Source organism: Conger conger, chromosome 6, assembly GCF_963514075.1.
Source record: "Conger conger chromosome 6, fConCon1.1, whole genome shotgun sequence".
Classification (NCBI taxonomy): domain Eukaryota; kingdom Metazoa; phylum Chordata; class Actinopteri; order Anguilliformes; family Congridae; genus Conger; species Conger conger.
This window is the reverse complement of record NC_083765.1, coordinates 30,416,739-30,435,785: the sequence shown is the minus strand read 5'-3', so window position 1 is coordinate 30,435,785 and position 19,047 is coordinate 30,416,739. Positions and strand designations below refer to the sequence as shown.

The following is a 19,047-nucleotide window of genomic DNA, read 5'->3' as shown; positions in this document are numbered from 1 at the left end:
ACATTACTTGTGGATAAATGTACAGTTTTTTCTCCATGTCCGAATCCTGGTAGATTAATGATGTAGAGATCCATTCATCTGTCTGGCACATTGAGAAGTTTGCTTGTTATCTTTGAACAAAATATTTACAGAAACGGATAAAAGTTCTGATTTCACTAGAACAATAAAAAACTTTGACATGCTTTGCATATGTGCAGCTAAAATGGGAGTTGAGTCATTGTCACCAGAAATATGTCGAGGCAACACTTGGCAAAAATTAGTATCAGAATATGCTTTTCACTGGTTTGGTGATAATTTATACAGTACATTACATTTAAACTTAAGTGTACAAACAGACTTAGATGTACAGTTTGGTGCAAAAGGCTACATCATTAATTAACTATTCAGTTCATTTAAATTTATTACATTTTAACACTTTGTATTTGTTCTCTTTTTGGTTCGTTTATTTGTTATAACAAGCTTAATAAGGCAGCAATCATTTGGCATTTACCATTCCAGATTTCATTCAGGCTTCTAGACCTTGTCTGTGCTGCTTTGTTGAGACAATTAGATCTGAAAAAGTTATTCAACAGCACTGTCTCAGACATATGATACGACAAGCTTATTATCAGGAGCAAATTAGTCAAAAGCAATCACATTTTTGTGTTTTTATATAATATTTTTAGAGGCACTTTCACAAAGAGGTGGGCCCACTTTCATAAACTTTGCAGAGGTTCTACACTAAAAGGTTTCATACTCACGAAAGAGGAAAGCTGCATACGGTCAAAAATATCTTGATTCATAAAACTGTCCATACACTGGTTTCTGTGTACCTGCACGAGCCTAGACCCACCCCGTTCTCTTCCACAATTGACCATAAATGGTTAATGGAACGCCCAATGGGAATATAACATGCATATGAATCAGCTTGTCATTCCAATTTACTGTCAGAGAAAAAGGAGAAGTCAGACCACAAAACAAAGAAGAGAAACTTCTCCGAGTGTGAAATCGAGACGCTCGTTACGAGGTAGAGGCCAGACGGGCTATATTGTTTGGTGGAATAGTTCCGGCATAACCAATAAAATAAAATTTGTGGAGTGTCAGCATGTGAGCAGCAGCTGAACCATTTCGGAAATTAAATAGCAGTGGTTGGATATCAAAGTGGATGTAAAGAAGTGCATTGTTGCATAAGGGCCTGGGACCAGTGTCACCAGTGTGAAATAGGCACCTGTCCCCCACAAAATTCATTGGGTTGAGTGAATTAAAATTGTTGTTATTAAGTCACAACACTTGTCAGTCCTACATGAGGCATGATTAAAAATATGATATTAGGTCAGATAATTACAAACAAGAAACAGATACATCAATGCAAAACATACAGACATTACATCCACCTAAATATTTCCATGATTAAACCCCTCAACAACAAATTGAAATGACATTGTTGGACTTTGCATCCGCCATTCAAATGGATACTAGGACAAAAGAGCATATGCATCTGTACTGTGGGACTCTTACTGAAACTCTGAAACTAACACATATTAATGTTTTTCAAACAGTCTGGATGATTAAATATGAACTTCCAGAATAACACCTAAATAACAGAAAAGACTTACCGGCCTGGATGTTTCTTTGGAATTATAACAGGTCTGTGGGACATACCTGTATTTCACTACTTTGTCATTGCAGTCGGCAAATACAAAACTTGCCAATTTTTCATAATGTGTGTAGCATAGGTCATAATTTGTGTAAACATGTGCATGTGATGTCATGTTTTCTTTTTTAAATCCCAATCGTATGTATGGTTTATAAAGGAGGCCCATGGACAGAGTATCTTCTCTTGTGGGAACAGAAACAAGGATATGAATAGCGTGCAGAGAATTGTGGACTAATTCGAATGAACTGTAAAATTAGTGTGAACACTGAAGTGCTCAACCTAGGGCCTTGGACAGGCTGTGGTGTGGAGGGGCTTCTAGAATCTTCCCTGGAAGGAGATGCCCACCCCTCTCTACTTTTTCCTCATTTTGGTCCTTAGAGAGCTGGGGGTATGCTGTACACTGTATATCTACCCTTCGCTACAGTAAACCCACGTGACTCCCCATCACAGGCTTCAGGCCTCCCCTGGTTTTAAAGTTTGGTGAGTGGGGGGAGGGCATTAGCTGAAGAATTTAGCATGTCCACACCAGCTCGCTCCCCCGCCGCACCCTGGTAACGGAGTTGTGTACGCGACGTTACCGTCTTCTTCGCATGGTTGTTTTTCCATTTCGCTCCGCTGGCCATGCATCTCTGCCTCCCCATTTATTATTCATCTGTCCATACAGTAGAGGTGCCCCCAACCTATAGCTCAGGGGCCTGCCACAGAGAGCCTGCCTGGGTGTTTAAAGATGCAACAGCATCTACGATGCGATTTTTAAATGTGCGCTAACCTCATTCCTTGAAAGATGCGTAAATGTATGCAGTTAGGCGCAGCGTACTATAGATGTGTATGCATTTCACTGGATACAGGAAAGAGGACACTGTAGTTGATTGCGCAGTGCACCTACATGGGCCTCATTAACGTTGTTTTGGGATTGAAATAAGGAGTTTGATGCGGGTGGTCACAGCAGGGTTTCCAGGCCCTGACAGGCAGGGTTATGCTCAGTTACCTGGGCCAGGGCTGGGGGATTAAGGTGTGGGAGTGAGCCTTTAATGTGGAAATGGGCAGGGCATTGAGGCCTAAGCTACCCAGTATGTGTTGGTTTGACTTCACTTAAGTACCTTCGAAAATGCACAGCATTGCAGCTACTGTGTTTTGACTTTTATGTGTTACACTCTTAGGCAGTGTGCCGTGGTGATTTTGTTTTACAAGGAGAATGAATTGCCTGTTTTGGACAGAAGTTGTGCTTTTACAGGGAGCTACAAGAGGTTTGGTATTCAATAAAAAAGTGGTGCATAAATGCAACCGCTGAAGGCTTGGTTTTAGTGCACATTCATAAAACTCATTGTAGTTGAGTGAGATTATAATAAGGCTGGAACTGTTCTAATGTACAGTTTTAGCCTTTTTGGTCCGTCTATGTTGTGTGTCTAAAGGTTTGTCGAGATCTTACTCCATTAGGGAAGTTATAATGATACTAATCCTTAAAGCATGATTTATGAAATGTTTTATGCAAAACCAGCTATGTGTACTTGCATAGACTTACAATTTGATTCTTGGAATTTAGTAGAGAGAGGGTCAAGGCAGGTGAACTATGGAGAAAAAGCTCACTGGATTGTGTTGCAGATGCTCAGATTGTTGATTCTCTCTCTCTCCCTCTGTCTCTGTCGCTCTCTATATATCTATCTCTTATTACACTCAATTATGGTCATAGTTTATTTTTCGTTTGCCTCTTACTTTCATGGAAAACCTTGTGTGTGTTGGGGCTTGTAATTGGAGGTTTGAACTTCCTTTGTGTGTCACCAAAGATTGTGCCAAAAGACAAATCATAGGTCATTTTGAAACCTAGTTTTACCTTAGCAGGGAAAATGACTGCAGTGCTGGGTCACTGTTTCTCAGAATATTTTCCTCAGGTGGGTGCAAATTTCACATCCAGTAGGAGGGAGCACCATGAAGTAATTATATTCACTGCCATTTTTAAACAAGACCTTTAGAGCCTCAAAATACCAGCTCCACCACACAGTGCTTCTCTGTTTAGTATTACTGCGCAACTTTCTCAATTGCAGTTGAAATATCATGGCAGGTGACTGTAACAGGTATTGCACTGAGGCTAAGTACTCTCTAGAAGGTAATGTGCAAAAGGATTTTTCAAAGGAGACAGATTCACTTTTTCCCTGCCTTTCTCTTCTGTCTAATCTCACATTTTACCAAACCTATTCCATAGTGTCTGCTGGAGCTTATCAACAGGAAATTATTCTCCCTTTCGCCAAGTCAGCAAAAATCACAAATTCCTCATTACTCGCGAGCAACTGCAGTACACTTACCTTGATTTGTTCAAATATGCCTCGTATACAGTGCGCAGCACGGGGTCGTTTATTGTCAGTGAACTTGTGCACATGATTAAATTGCTATTCCCTTAAAAGGAAGAGGCATATTTAAGATTTGTCATATTATGTAGCCTGTTTGTTTTTGAAGCAGTGCATAGCACCATGGATGGGACATGCGTTACCCTGGTAGACGGTAAGTTAGGGGTTTTGAGATGGAGAGGCTCTTCTCCATGTCAAAGGAGGGGGTGGCTCTTCTTGTGAGATTCATCCATATGTCACATTCTCATGAATTAGTAATACAGGGCAGGCAGTGAACTCAAGGGATTATATTGTCGATCAGCTGGGACAAGTGGGGCAATTATGTGGTTAGACTGAAAGAGGCATTTGGAGAATTTTGCCAGGTAACTTGTTTTTTGTCAACTCTTTTTGATAATCTGTTCTATGGTTAAAGTCTCCTGCAGCATGTTCTCCTGGAAACTGTACTAGGGCTTGGTTTTTGTACAGAAGTTAGAGTGCCCCATATTTGCCACAAACTACCGTACTTCCAGCAGTTATTTGGTGTCCCAAGAAGGTATTTAGTACCCAATCCCTGTCCATTTTTGCTTCAGCCACACAACCATACCCTTGTTACATGATGGTATGGCTGAAAGCAATTATTTCATAAGAACATTTTAGCATTCCCTTGACTGTCCTTGAATTTTGATGACCCCATAGTTTGGGTTGTTTGCATCATGTCATCTGACTCCATGGTATGGTATTGCAGGAATTATATTATCCTGTTTAAGAGCTACTCTTTCCAAAACTTAAAATATTTTTTTTATTATGGGATACTATTGCTCTGGGAAATCAGCCAATATCTTACAGGCCAATTGCCAACTGAAAATATTGAAGTTAATTACACCATTAACTACCATTAACGTTAACTACACTGCTGTTAACATAAAACCTCAAAAGTACCCAAAAAGTGCCTCAGAAGTATGCATTTTAATAGTATTTCTTCATAAACTTCATAAACGTATATTATAAGTTCTTTATGAGTCTGCTCTGTTTTGTTGTTTAAGTTGTTCGCTGGGTACCTATAAATTACTTCTCTGGAATATTCCAGAACAGAGAATATTCTAACATTATTATTTTCAGTTCTAGTTCATTGAACACTTTCCAACTGAAAAATGATTTATTTTAGGTAAAAAATTTGACCTTTATGAGGTTTACAAATTTGACCTTTTTATGAGGGCTACAGCTATGCTCACCAGCAGTCAGACCTCAGGGGTGGGTTCATGAAAGAATTGGGCTTCCTTAGCAACTGTGAAATTACCACAAATACTCTGAAAATGCAAAGTGGGATTCATAATGCCCTCATAATCACCATTAACAACCATTCTCTCCCAATATTGATACGGTAATTTGCGGTTTTTGCCAATTATTAATGAACATAAATTGTTTAGTGATTTGGATGTCATTTTGTGCAGATTGAAAAATTACAAAAAAGTCAAGCAAAAATGCGGAATTGAAAAGCTCTTTGGTAAATTCACCTCTCAGTGTTTGGAAAGGAAGGTTGAAAATAACTGTTGTTTCTGACATGTGCCACATCAACACTATACAAACATCTCGAGTGGAATAAGTTCCTTATCTCATAAATAAGGGATCAATGTTGAAATTCCTAATTGTCTAGTTATGTGCTGCATTTTGAATCGTTGTGTTTCTGCATGTTATCATGTAGATCATAGAATAAGCGCAGCAGTGAAAATACCCATGTGCAGGGAAGTCGTGCCAAATTGTGAGTTTTGTATATTTGTTCTCAAATAAAATTCTGTGATTTTAGCTCTGTGAGCACAAATTTAATCTGTGTCCTGATTTAACAATGCATGTCTGCTGGACCCCAAGCCATCTTGTATCAAAACTTACACAACTAAACTTACACAACTAAATTCTGCAGCACTGAGTGTGTGGCATTTGTACTTAAATTAAATTGTGGGCTGTTACATTACCATGAAATTTTTCTAACCAGAATGTGATGCTTCAGGGTGTTTATTTCATTGAATACAAATTCTCTGGGTGTGTTGGTGAACCCTTCGTCTGTTCAGCACTAATTAAATGAAACTCTTAATTGTGGATGGAAGTTGCTGGGAATTCCCAGTCTTTATAGTGAAAATCTGTTCCTTAAAAATGACTGATTTATGGATAGAGTTATTTAATAGATGTGCCGTTCTATTTTCATTCTTTTTCAGGTTGCAGTTGTTGGTTAATATTGTGGTTCTTGATGATCTTCATCTAATGTGTGTAGCACCTGAAGCATTCCAACTAATCTCTCTATAAATGTGTACAGTGCCATCACAGAAACATGGGCGATCTAAAGATAGGTGATATAGTCAGGGTAATACCACGTGACGACTGGGAATCTGGAGAGGAAGGGTCTTGCCTGACGTGTAATATATTTATGGCAGGGACATCTTCCATCTGGGCTACTAAGGACCACGAAACCTGACATCCAGTTCTGTAACAGAACGTGTGTGTGAATCCGGAATCCTAGTTAATTGACAAAATAATTGCATAAATCATGATGTACAATCTATGTAATGATGGACAATTAATGTGGATGACCAGTATCCACCATATTGAATTGTATTTCCTAAAATTCATTTAATTCATTTGAATGGAATCATATTTTGTAGGGGACATGGGAAGGGGACCTGTCCATTTTAAAACATTGTTCATCACCGCGGTGCATTTCAGTGGATTTACAACAAGATAAAAAATAATAATGTGTATCCTAATGTTTTCAATCGAGACCAAAGCAATCAAGCTCCGATGAACAGATGAGCGAACTGTCCGTGGTGACGGCCTTGAGCGGGTGCTTCAGTATGAAGCAGTGCTGGTGGCTGGGATATTGGCTACAGGCTGGGAGATGAGATCTCCCCTTCAGAGTGCCAGTGATTGATTGTTATACCTTCCAGGTTTGAGCTCGGCAACGCCCCAATATTCCCGCAGAATAAAGTGACAGGCAATATATAACACATCAGTTAAGGCTGGCTGCTCCCCGGAAACTTCTCAGTCAGGAGAATGACCCTCAGTCTCCCACGGCTTGCATAGTGGAAGCTACCTCATATTATGCCTCCGTATTATTCATTTATTTATTTGTTTATTTGGGAGTGGGGGGGGTTGTCTCTTTCATTTCTACCTTTTCTTTGTCCGTCATAAAAGGGATTCACCAAGGTTATAATTTCATATATACCAAAACCAGGGCACTGTACCATTGCAGGGAAAAAGGAGAATAAACATCTTTTTCAAAAAATATGTCTCCCATGTTGGTCAAGGCCAAAAGGGTGTTTAATGAGCACTTGATTGAGGCATGCAATATAAAGTATATACATTTTAAATATATTTTTCTAAATGGTTGACCTTACCGCGTACTTGAGTTTGGGCTCGGCTGCGGTCTAGGGCAGTGCTTGAAATGTGTTTGTAATTACGGCGGCGAGCCAGAGAACGGGAGACTTTGCGTCGCTGCAGAGATGATTATTTATTTATTTCCAGGGCTGTCAGAAGGGCTGCCGCTGCAGAAGGTGGCCTGCTTCCCAGTCCATACGTTAATAAATAATGGGCATGTCAGAGTAACGTATGGGCCATGCGTTATAATGAGTGTTCTGGAGCACATCAGCACAGTCCCCTGCCTGCTATTCATCCTCCCCCAGTGAGGAAGCGAAGGTCTGCCCGCTGACAATGAGCCATTGTCTCCCACAATCGCCTCTGCTTTCGCCCTGCGAGGTGCTTTTTCATGCACCGTGAGCTTTGCTCTATTTCTTTCAACACAGATATTTTTATGATGATGATGGTCGTGAAGATGATGCAGATTGTTATTATTATTATTATTATTATTTGTATTATTATTGTTATTATTGGAATTATTATTCGAGAGGCAGACTGTTTTTTAAGCCATGTCCATGTGCATTTCAGAATAGTTTATAGGAGGAGGGGGGATGAAATGTGGGGTTCTGGGAAGTCGGCCTCTTGATTGAAGCGAATTGCAAATGTGGTGAAAGGAGAGGAAGAATGGAGCAGAGCCGCCAGAGAGCCAGACACCTCCCCGCGCACACCCGCACATTCGCAATCACCCGAGGTTCAAAAGGGTAATTTATTCACAGTCTGTGGTTAAAATAGTGCTGCTTTAAATGCAAGTGGGATTTCGCCGGGAAAACGAGCCTCGCGCGCTCTCTCTTTTTTTCTCTCTCCGCCTGCTTTCCGAGCTCTCCGCGGCGTCTTTAACGCTCCTCGGCGAGCATATTTCACTTTTACGCTCATCCGCATCGACGCGCCCGCGTTGATTGAATTTGAGGCGCTGTGGCGTCGGCCATTATCGTCCTCGTCGTCTGGAGTGCTTTATCTCTGGCCTGCCCTCCGGGCGCGCGGACACGCGGGAGCGTCGCTGCGGCGATGGGGGGGGGGGGAGGGGGGGGGGGGTAATGGTGGTGGGGTGCCTCTGTGTCTCTGGCAGCGCGCTGGATTAGCATTTGATTGTGAGTCAGCAGCCCCCCTCCCCCCCTCTCCCCCATGGCAGAGCCAGAGTCCCAGCCCCATCATTAAACACACCTGACCTCTCATTTTGACGTGGGTGGCAGTCAGGATGGAGCTGCTTCCTCCACACCCCTGGATTAAACATTATCTCAGGTGTCTTACCCTGAGCGTGTGCTCTGCGCCGCTGAAGCCTCGTTAAATGAGGGATTTTCACTTATCTATGAAACGGTGCTTACAGTACGTGCGCGCACTCACACATATACACACACATACCGAAATGCACGTGCGCACATACAGTACATGTACATATGGGCACACACAAACACATGTACACACACACACGCACACGCACACACACACAATATTGCAGGAACACAGGGTATAAGTAGGTCTTGGACCACGCTGAGTGAAACCCATGCCACAGAGACATAGGGGTTAAAGTGAGGTTGAGAGGCTGTCATACCCCGTCTTGATTGGAGGTAAAGCCGCAGGGCTGCTCCTGTGTCTGTCGTTTTCTCTCTCTCTCGCTCTCTCCCCTCTCTGTCTGTCTCTTTCTCGCTCATTCTCTCTCTCTCTCTGCCTCTCCCCCTCTCTCCCTGGCTGTTGACAGAGTGACTTTGATGGCGGGGCACGCGTGGGGTGGGAGAGCAGAGTCGGGCGGTGCTAATTGAGCCTTCTTTGTGTCCTGGTGACTGCACCATGCCAGAACCCAGGCCCAGCAGTGACTCTGAACAGCACTCACAATCCTCCCCCTGCAGATCAATACAACAGGACTTAACAAAGCAGAGATATTGGGACCACTGATCGGGATCATTATAGGGCCAGTGAATCACACCAAGGCTGGCCAGTGCCAGGATATATAGATCAATATGGATGTTTTGGGGTGGGGTGGTATTTTGAATGTTTTTGTTATTTTTTTGCCTCCTTTCCTCATATTTTTGGCAGAGAAAAGGTGCTTTGGTTTCTGCAGTTATGATGGTTGGCAGTACTCTCCTTCCCAGAAGCCAAAGCACCATGCTGGACCTTAGAATTGGGAGCCATTCTTTCTCTTTCAGGCGCAAGGTTGGAGAGAGAGCCTCTTTCCGTTTTCTCAAACCCGCTCTTAATTACTGGTGAAGACGGGAGATGTGTCCACACTGCAGATGAATTCCTGACTGAGCCCACTATAGTCTGGCACTCATTCCTCCATTTTATGGTCCCGGGTCTTGGTGTCTGATATAATTCAACTCAGTCTTGATATTTTGGTTTTCCCTTCCAGGAATCCATAGCATTCTGTAAGTGTGGTTACTTTGGCTTTTTTTGTGGTAAAATTGTTCTAAAGGAAATAATGGGTCTTTTTCTCAGTGATGAGGGTCTATCATGTCATTGTTCACTCAAAGACCCTGGAGAGTTAAGTGTTCCAATAAATGAAGAAATTATACAGAGAGAAGCGAAACAAAATATTAAGACCTTGACTAAAAGCCATGTCTAGGTTAAATTAATAAATAAAAGAATAAAGAAAAGATTGATAAAGAAAATAAGAAATTAATATACATACCTTTATTCCAATGAAATAGCAAGTGGGGGGATTGAAAAAAAAAAAGCACTGGACATGTAACTGCACACAATGTGAATGAATTGATAAAATGAAGAAGATTTGTACCCATAGGGCAAGGAGAGATGCAAAATGTAGAAAACAACACCATCCAAAGTAATCAAATTCCCTTCATTAGAAGAGTGGTCCAGTGCTACTGCAGCTAACTGGCTGTTGCATTAAGAGGCATTGGCAAGTCTGATGGGTACAATTTCTGAGCCCAATTGATATAATCACTGTAATGCAGTTTTGTGTACAGTTACAAACATATTCCTCAAACAGAGATACTATACTCTGCAACCCTTATTCAACTTTCTTTTTTTCCCTTAAACAGTGATGTGAGATTTTCAGTGGGAAATTAATTGACTGAAACAGCAGAAAAAAGACAGCCATAATCTGAGAGATGCAATGTGTTTTTAATGGAATATACAAATTTGGTGGAATTGGAATTTGGAATTACAAATTGCCTTTCATTTCAATCTGTTTTTGCATATGTTTTATAGCTCAGCCATCAGCTGGTTTCTTGCAGGACTTTTAACACTATGTATCATGATTGCCATAGACCATTATAACGGTTGTACATTTGAACTGTATGATGTCCGAGTTAAGGCTGTGATACCGATCTAGCAATATTCTCACTTGAAACAGCCAGTCTAGTTACCTAACGTTATGAGGAAGCCTGCTTCCATGCTACAAAGCAACTGAAGTTTTCATTAAAATGTCACAATCCTTCATTCGCACAAACTCCTTCAGAGAGCCATCAGCAAGTCTATTTTCCTGCCTAGAAAAGCACAGGACAGGCCCATATTCAGTCAAAGGATATGTTAGCGAAAGTACAAAATTACAGTTGTTTAAAACGGAACTGTTCTGGCGAGACATGTGGCACTGTCCATAGGCCGGCTGACTACATGTAAGTCCCCCTGAGCAGTCAGCCCTTTCTCTATCTGCCACCCTCTCTGTTGTCTTCCTGTCTGAATAAAAGCAAAAGCAGACCGGTCCGCTCACCTTAACACTTCCAGACTGACCAGAAGAATTGCTTTAAGAGCTTTAAGAAGCATGTATTATGTTACCAACAGAAACCCTTCCCACAAGGCAACACAAATATGTGTAAAATGTGCTTCCCTGAAGTATGGTCATGATTTGATTCCAGAAGTTGTTTTTTTTTGTTGGACCATCTAAAAGCTGAACATTTTCTTCATTTTAGTTTTTTCATGACAGTCCATAATCATAAACAACAATGCAGACAGGACTAAGTGATCTCAGGTCTATATCCTCAGAAACGATTAAGATAAGTGTAACCTTTTATTTATCTCTACTACATGAGACTGTTTGGGCTCATATGTATTTTATTGGATTGTGGCAATGTGAAAAGTAGAAGCACACTTAGTTTAATTTTCTTCATTTTGTTGTACCTCCCAGTTGACTCAGTAAATTCTATCCTTGACTCATTTATGCTGACTCATCCCTGCCTGCTACACTTACTCTGAGCCAACCGTGCATCCATGCAACTTCCAGATTCATAATTTTCCCTTTTCCAAGCCACACCACACTCAGGAGATGATTTAATTGGAGGGGAGGTAGTCCAGTCTACATGCTGGTTAAGCCACAAGGGATTATTATGGGGTGTGGGGAGACCAGAGAGAGCATTATTGGATCATAGTGAGATGGGAGGCTGTCCGCCTACAAAACAAAAACATCACATGAAAATACAAACTTATTTCCTTTTTTTCATTTAGTACTTTTGGAATCCACTCCACATTCATCCACAGCTGCACAGCCTGTGAACCACTGACTTTTTTCCACACCACAAACCAAACTCTAAAGGAGAGCTAGTGTAAATTGGAGGAGAGACAATTGTCCATTTAAGACAACTAGCAACCTAGTTATCACCTGTTGAGTAACTAGGGGGGTTTATTCAGCAGTATCCCTGTGGTATGACTGACTGCTAGACTAGACTCCAAGGCTAGTTGGTTAACAACATAGCCCAGATAGCATAGCTATATCTAGGCCTCAGTCCAAACTCAAAACACAGCCTGAATCACTTAAAAGTCTATTGTATTGTTCATCATTCTTTTCATAGCACATTCTTTTCTTGAGCTGCACAGTTATTGCAGGAAAATAATGTAGTGGAGACCACAAATATTTCACACGTTCAAAAGAAGAAAATGTACATTACAGGAATACATCCAATGATGTAAGCGTAGAGGGACACTCCTGTTCCTGCTTCAGCTGTGTGACCTGCGGTGGGGTCAATGTGGAGAATGTGACTGGTCAGATGAATCCATATACCACAATCGCTCACCCAGAGAGATACATACTTCTCCATTAGAGAAACGCTAAGTGTTCCCATCTCCCCGTAAAGAGGATCTGTGGTGACCAATCACTACCTTTATTCTCCATCATTATGAGAGAGAGAGAGCAGGGATCTCCAACCCTGCTCCTGGAGAGCTGCAGCATCTGCTCGATTCCATCTTAACTCAACGCTTCATTGATCAATCAAAGAAGTTGATGAAATGGTTAACGCGCCTCAACTGGATTTTCTCAGTCGGAATAGGTTCTTTTAAGAAGAAAACAAAAACCAGCAGATCCTGTGGCTGTCTCGGACCAGTGTTGAGGACCCCTGAGATAGACTAAGCACTTAAAAATTATGTGTCAGAAGAGCAACTGAGACAGTGGCCCTGGGGAAAGCTGGGGGAGAGGACGGGCAGAGTGGGGGATGCTAGGATGCTTCTCGCCGCTTCACACCGCTTTCCCCCACCGCAAATAAGAGCCACCGAACGGGGAATGGGAAAACTGTTCATCGGAAAACCACAAATGCTCGGGGAATACAAGAATGGATCTTCAGCTAATTCTTAAGGCAATGGGCAATGCTTCTGTCTGTATTGCTACACAGCAGCATGTATAAGCTCAGAGGACACCTGGCCAGATTTCAGAAAAATCACATGAGGACTTTGGCTACTAATACTCGCTAAGCATTCTAGGCTTTGAGAGATGGTCAGTCTTCATTTTCAGCATGCTGTCAAATGGATTGAAATTATTTTATACACATTTAAGAATGACAAATGTTGCAGCTTTGCTTTTCTTTGGCTTTCAGTGGCACATTTTAACAATATTTCTGCCAACGTATCTTTTTCAGCCATGAATGATACTATGGTTGTTGCCTATTGAAATAAAAGCATGAGACCCAGTACTTGATTTGAAACTTTTTGAACCAAGACAAATCAAATCCTTGAACCAGGGAATTTATTATTTATTAGGTAGGCCTGTACAATATCTTGTTAATGCAAATATTTAATCATGCAATTATGTAACAGCAACTAAATGCATAAGGGCATGCAGATGTGGTCAATAGGTTCAGCTGTTTTTCAGATGAAATGTTAAAATGGGGAAGAAATTAGTTCTATGTGACTTTGACCATGGAATGATTGTTTGTGCCTGACAGGGTGGTTTGAGTATCTCAGAAACTGCTGATTTCACACACAACAGTCTCTAGAGTTTGCAGAGAATGGTGCAACAAAACAACAAACATCCAGTGAGCAGCAGTTCTGCAGGCAGAAACATGTTAATGAGAGAAGTCAGAGGAGAAGGGCCAGACTGGTCGAAGCTCACAGGAAGGTGACAGTTATGCAAATAACCATAAATGACAACAGTGGTATGCAGAAGAGCATCTCTGAACACACAATGCGTCATACCACTAAGTAAATAGGCTATAGCCGCAGAAGATTTGATAAGTCTAAATAATAAGTCTAATAAATACCTAATAAAGTGCTCACTGAGTGTATATTCAGGTAGTCTGGTCGTCTGCTCTGTAAACACTGTGCCACTCGTTACATACTCTGAACTTATTTCTTATTGACAATAGAGAAATACTAATGTGGTATATTTTTTCTAATAGTTTGTATGATGTTTAAGTGAAAAGAGGGCTTGAAATTCCCTGTGTGTGTGTGCATGGGTGCATGAGGGTGTGTGCACCTCTGTGTTTGCGTGTATATGCAGATGTATGTGTAAGGGATTTAGATACAGTAAACCATCCTATGTCTTTCTACATCTTATTTTAAGTAGGTAGCTAGTGCAGTCAATTTTGCATAAGATCTTTGCATTTTGTTTTTGTTTTAACAATTTAAATGTTGAATGGAAACAAAAATGAAAAAGATATGGGTGTGCACACATCCAATCACCAACCCCTCCCATTGCTGGCAGATGAATATGAGTTGTGTGCTGACAGGGCTATCTGGTTCATGCTGCTTCACTGTCTGACACAACTCTTTTCAAACAGTCTCTGAAGCTGCCACATGGGTGCCCTGATGGAGGTTTCATAACCTTAGAACAAGGTTTAATAAATCTGGATCCAGCATAATTCCTATCACAAATTTCAATGTTGATAACTGGTCACCAACATTCAGTCAAATTCAAAATTCAGTCAAAGATCCAGTTATTAATCTAATTAATTTATTAAAAATACTCTAGGAAAGTTCTTGAACAGAAATGGTGTTTGTAGTTAGCAACAGGTTCAGCATAATACAACGTTGACTTGGACTTGCTAATCTAACTGTAGTTATGTTAACAGGAAACCTAGCCAAATTAATTTCACTAGCTGTCAGGTGACAGTCTACTGCCAGGTTATGTGCTTGAATACCATACAGTTAAGAAGATTGTTTTCTAGCAACACTGTTTTCCAGTAAATCATATAGACTTCTTTCTACATGCCATCCATGTGGCAGTTCTTCCTGGCCGCTGTTGCCTGCTTTTTTCAGGGGGTGTAGCCTGGGACGTATTGAAGCGTATTGTGTCAAATTCTTTATAAAATGTGATGTATAAATGAATAATATAAATTGCTGTTTAGATACAATATTTCATGAACTTTTTGTCAACCTTATATGTTTAGTAATAACTTTTTCTTTAATTAAATAACGCTAAAATGCATGCTGTCATCCATGCATCCATTATGTAATTCACTTATTCCTGGTCAGGGTTGACAGGGTGGGAGCTATCCGAGCGTGCAGTGGGCGAGAGGCAGGAATACACCCTAGACAGGTTGCCAATCCATCACAGGGCCCACACACCATTCACTCACACATTCATACCTACAATTTAGTCTCCGGTTAGCCTAACTGCATGTCTTTGGACTGTGGGTGGAAACCGGAGTCCCCAGTGGAAACCCAGGCAACCATGAGAAGAACATGAACTCCACGCAGGGAGGCCCTCCGTTTTTGATTCTAACTCGGTACCTCCTGCCTGTGAGGTGACAATGCTATTCACATCACCACTGTCAGAGACTAAAGGGCTTTGTATCATTTTTTCAAAACTCTTAATTTTACGTATCTCATTTACTGAAAATCATTATTTAAAAGTTGGGACAATACTGGGATGGTGCTACACATAATCATGAATGTAGCAGTTGGACTACATGGACTATACGGGGGTTGGTGAGGACTTCACCATTGATATGATGCTACCAGTTGGGTGCTATCTTTGATGCTACTAAATGCCTCTGTCACTGAATGAAAGTTATTTACAATGAATGAAGCAATTTCTGTGAACAATTATTTTTCTGACAACTGTTTCTTGTTTAGGGTTGTAGCATATAGTTTATAATATGTGGCTAAAAATATGGTGGCATCAAAGCCTACCTATGGCATCTCTGGAGATAATATGTGTACATATATGCAGTGAAAGCAACAGAAGTGCTTATGTTACTTACAATGCAAACATGTTGAGAACCTTTTCCACCTAATGTGATATATACTCAGTAGTTTGTACTTTACACTGTACATTACTTTGTAATGAAAGTGTAAATGCATGGATGATGACAAAGCCAACCCTTGGTTCTATTGTTTTAAGTATCCATTGAGATTAAGCAATGGTTGCTTTCCAGTCTTGCTTTAAAACAGGACCTTTTCACACCTTTATTCCCGGAATATTGCAGTTTTAACACTTGCTGGCATATCAAATTTAGATTAAGTTGGCTTTATTCAGAGCAAGTGTCAAATGCCCTTGTTAGCATGAATTCATTATGGAACCAGTGGTTTGTGTTCAAGGCCGCAATATTTGACACATCTTTAAGATACATTATCACAAACGTTTAAGTATGAGACAAACAGAATAACGTGTCATGCTTCGCAACAATTCATTACAATGTGATAAGGAAGCAGTCACAAGAATGTAGAGTTTAATGCTACTACAGTACTTATTTCAAGGGCAATGGCACCCTGTCCCATTACTGTATGAACTTGACCAACAGTGAGTTCTTATTCATTTATGGAATGAAGAGGACCTGTAATAGAGGCTTTACGGGAATCAGTGAAACTGCCTTTTTGTTCTGGTCACACAACTCCTGCAATAGCTTCTAATGCTTGCGGCTGTGGCAAATGTCAGAAAACTACACTGGAACATATCTTTTTGCAGCTTAGGCACCTATATCTAAGGTACATTCTTTAGGCAGTTTGACAAAACAGTCATTTTATGGGGGTCAAGGACCTTGCTTTTACACACAATTATTGGCACAATGTAAGTAAACACAACTGCCAGCAGAACTGTAGCAACTGTACAGTTAAATCTGTACTGCTTTACTTTGTTAACATTACACTAGATACAGCAGTCAGATATGTTCCAATTCGGCACAGTTACAAAGCAGTTACCTGCAGTTTGGAATAAACTGCCATTGCATTTATTTCTCCAAATTTATGTTGAGAAGTTCAGACAAACTTTATTTTCTCACTTAGTACTTAGGACCATTTACCGGGAAGTAGTATTATACTTTATTCTACACTAAAAAGATTTTCACAATTGCTATAATGTACCGTATGTTCCATCATATCAACATGTGTATTTTCAAGTTGTTTGGATGACACTATTACAGTTTTTTAATCCTGCAACACTGGGAGTCCTGCAACCAGCCCTGATTGGTTTTATGGACATCCATATAAATGGAATATAATTACTCATTAAATGATACTATTTTCTGTTTGTGTGTTCTGCAGAGGACGCCGGTCAGTAGTGGCGAGGCATTCCGGTGGTTCTTCTAGAGCATTGGCTCTGGGCCCCTCAACCTGAAGTCAGGTGACACACTGGCTCATCGCAGAAAGCACTTGTGGGGTTTGTTGACCCAAAACCCAGCTTTGGAGAAGAAGGAGAGAAAAAAAGAAAAGAAAAACATTATGGTGTTGGTTTAACTCTGTAATTTCCTTTCATGTGTAATAATGTACCTTTTGACAGTATCATAATGTATATTTTTGGTGTCTATGAATGTGCTTCAGTGTTGTGACTGTACGAATAACAGTCATTCTTATGTAAAGGACTCAAAAGACAATCATAACAAATTAAAATAAATAAAAAGGCCACAAGGATTAATATATAATTGCAACACTACACTTTTTAGATCTGGAGCAATAATCATTGAGGTGATTACTCTTCGCCCATTATTACATGAATTTAATTTTCTTTCTTGCATTTTATCCCATTTAGTTAATTTGCGTATCATGGATGCGAGTGGCCCAAGCTTTGAGAGTACTGCAAGGCCATCTTCTTTCATTAATGAACTGTTTCATGATTGACACAGAGCGAGGAGACAGCTATGGTGACTCGGTTTGTTTATTTTTCTAGCTCCCCAGCACGTTGCAGAGCAGGGCACATTGTCTTGGGCAACGTGTTGCACTTTTGTAGAAGAAATGTAATTATTCCCTTTTCTTAGCACAAGACTTCTAGTCTGGCAGGAAGACATAGTCTATTGTTTTGTCTACATCTTGCTGTGAAATATTAAAAAATGTGTTGTGTAAATTCAAAAGGCATGTGTTGGGGTAAAAGGACTTGAGAAAAAATGTTGCAAGTACATTTTAGATGGGTTTAATGAGCTTAAAAACTGTAATGAGCATAACTGGTGGGCCTTTTTTAGCATTTTTGTTTTAAATACAAAAGGTTCATCAAAAAACTGTCTAAAGGAAAGGTAGGAATACCAGTAAAGGAATTCTAGTTTACATTAAAGTATTGGAATTTAGCATTCTGTAACAGTGCAGTACGGTACAGTATAAATATCTGTTATCCTGGGGGAAAAAAGGGATCATATGTATCTTCTCACTGCAGAGATAAACCTGGCCAGCGGTCATGTGTTGAAGTGAAGCAGATGTACACATTCCAAATAAATGATTCAATAAGTTACTCATTGTCTTAAACCCTACTGTTGCATGTGTAAATGTGTTTTGGTTTTAAAGATGACTAAGAATTTGTATATTGTTGTTGTGATGCTTTTACGTGTTAAAATAAAATAAGAAAAAAAGCGGACAAAAAAAACATGAAAAATAATTTGATGTCAAAGAAATAATGGAAATTTTTATTCTCACATGTACAATTAAACATCGACTATGATCACCATCATATTTCCCTCTTTGTTATCTCTTGTCTGACTCAGCCCACCCCCGAAAAAAAAAAAAACACAGAGAGAGAAATGGAAGCCGCTGCATCCGTGTGCTTCTGCCTGGCTCTGAATACTAAAACACAGCAGGAAAGAGAGAGGCTCCCGGAGGCGTCGGGCTTTAAAGGCCTGATGAAATCCCAGGTGGTTCGGCGTGCTGGAATGTGTGGGGACGGGGGAGAGGGGGAGGGAGGTGACCCACCCGCAATGCTTGCCTTCTTCAGCCCACTGATTTTGGGGGCTGACAGAGGCACACAGTGGGAGGGGATGGCAGAGGAGGTTGGCGGTTGGGGGGGTTGGTGGGGTTGGGTGTGGGGGGGGGGGGGGGGGGCGCATTTGGCGGGTTGGAACAGCCGCACGCGAGGGGAGAAATGGACTGGGGCCGACTTTGCGTCAGATGAGTGCACATTCGTAACCCCGTGCGAGCGGCAGGCTGGATAAGGCTGGGGAACGACCATGTCTGAGCCAAATCCCCTCCGCCGCTGATCGCAGGGCGATAGCGTGCATCTGAAACTCACTGGACAGTGAGATTAAATAACATCAGAAAAGCCCTAATCCCTCTCCTCTGCTCTGTGCATTCCACAGCACAAGTTTACTGTAATAAGGGCCTGCACATTCT

General features: G+C 40.9%; 1 protein-coding gene across 1 annotated transcript in view; it reads left to right on the top strand.

The window, feature by feature from the left end:
- The window catches only part of cxxc4 (CXXC finger 4), a 35,908-nt gene extending 17,520 nt beyond the window's left edge, over nucleotides 1-18,388 (top strand). The window contains exon 3 of the mRNA XM_061246831.1: nucleotides 17,002-18,388. Within this exon, the coding sequence (XP_061102815.1) occupies nucleotides 17,002-17,046 (45 nt within the window). The 3' untranslated portion in view covers nucleotides 17,047-18,388. The remainder of the gene's footprint in view (nucleotides 1-17,001) is intronic.
- Nucleotides 18,389-19,047: the final 659 nt, after the last annotated feature.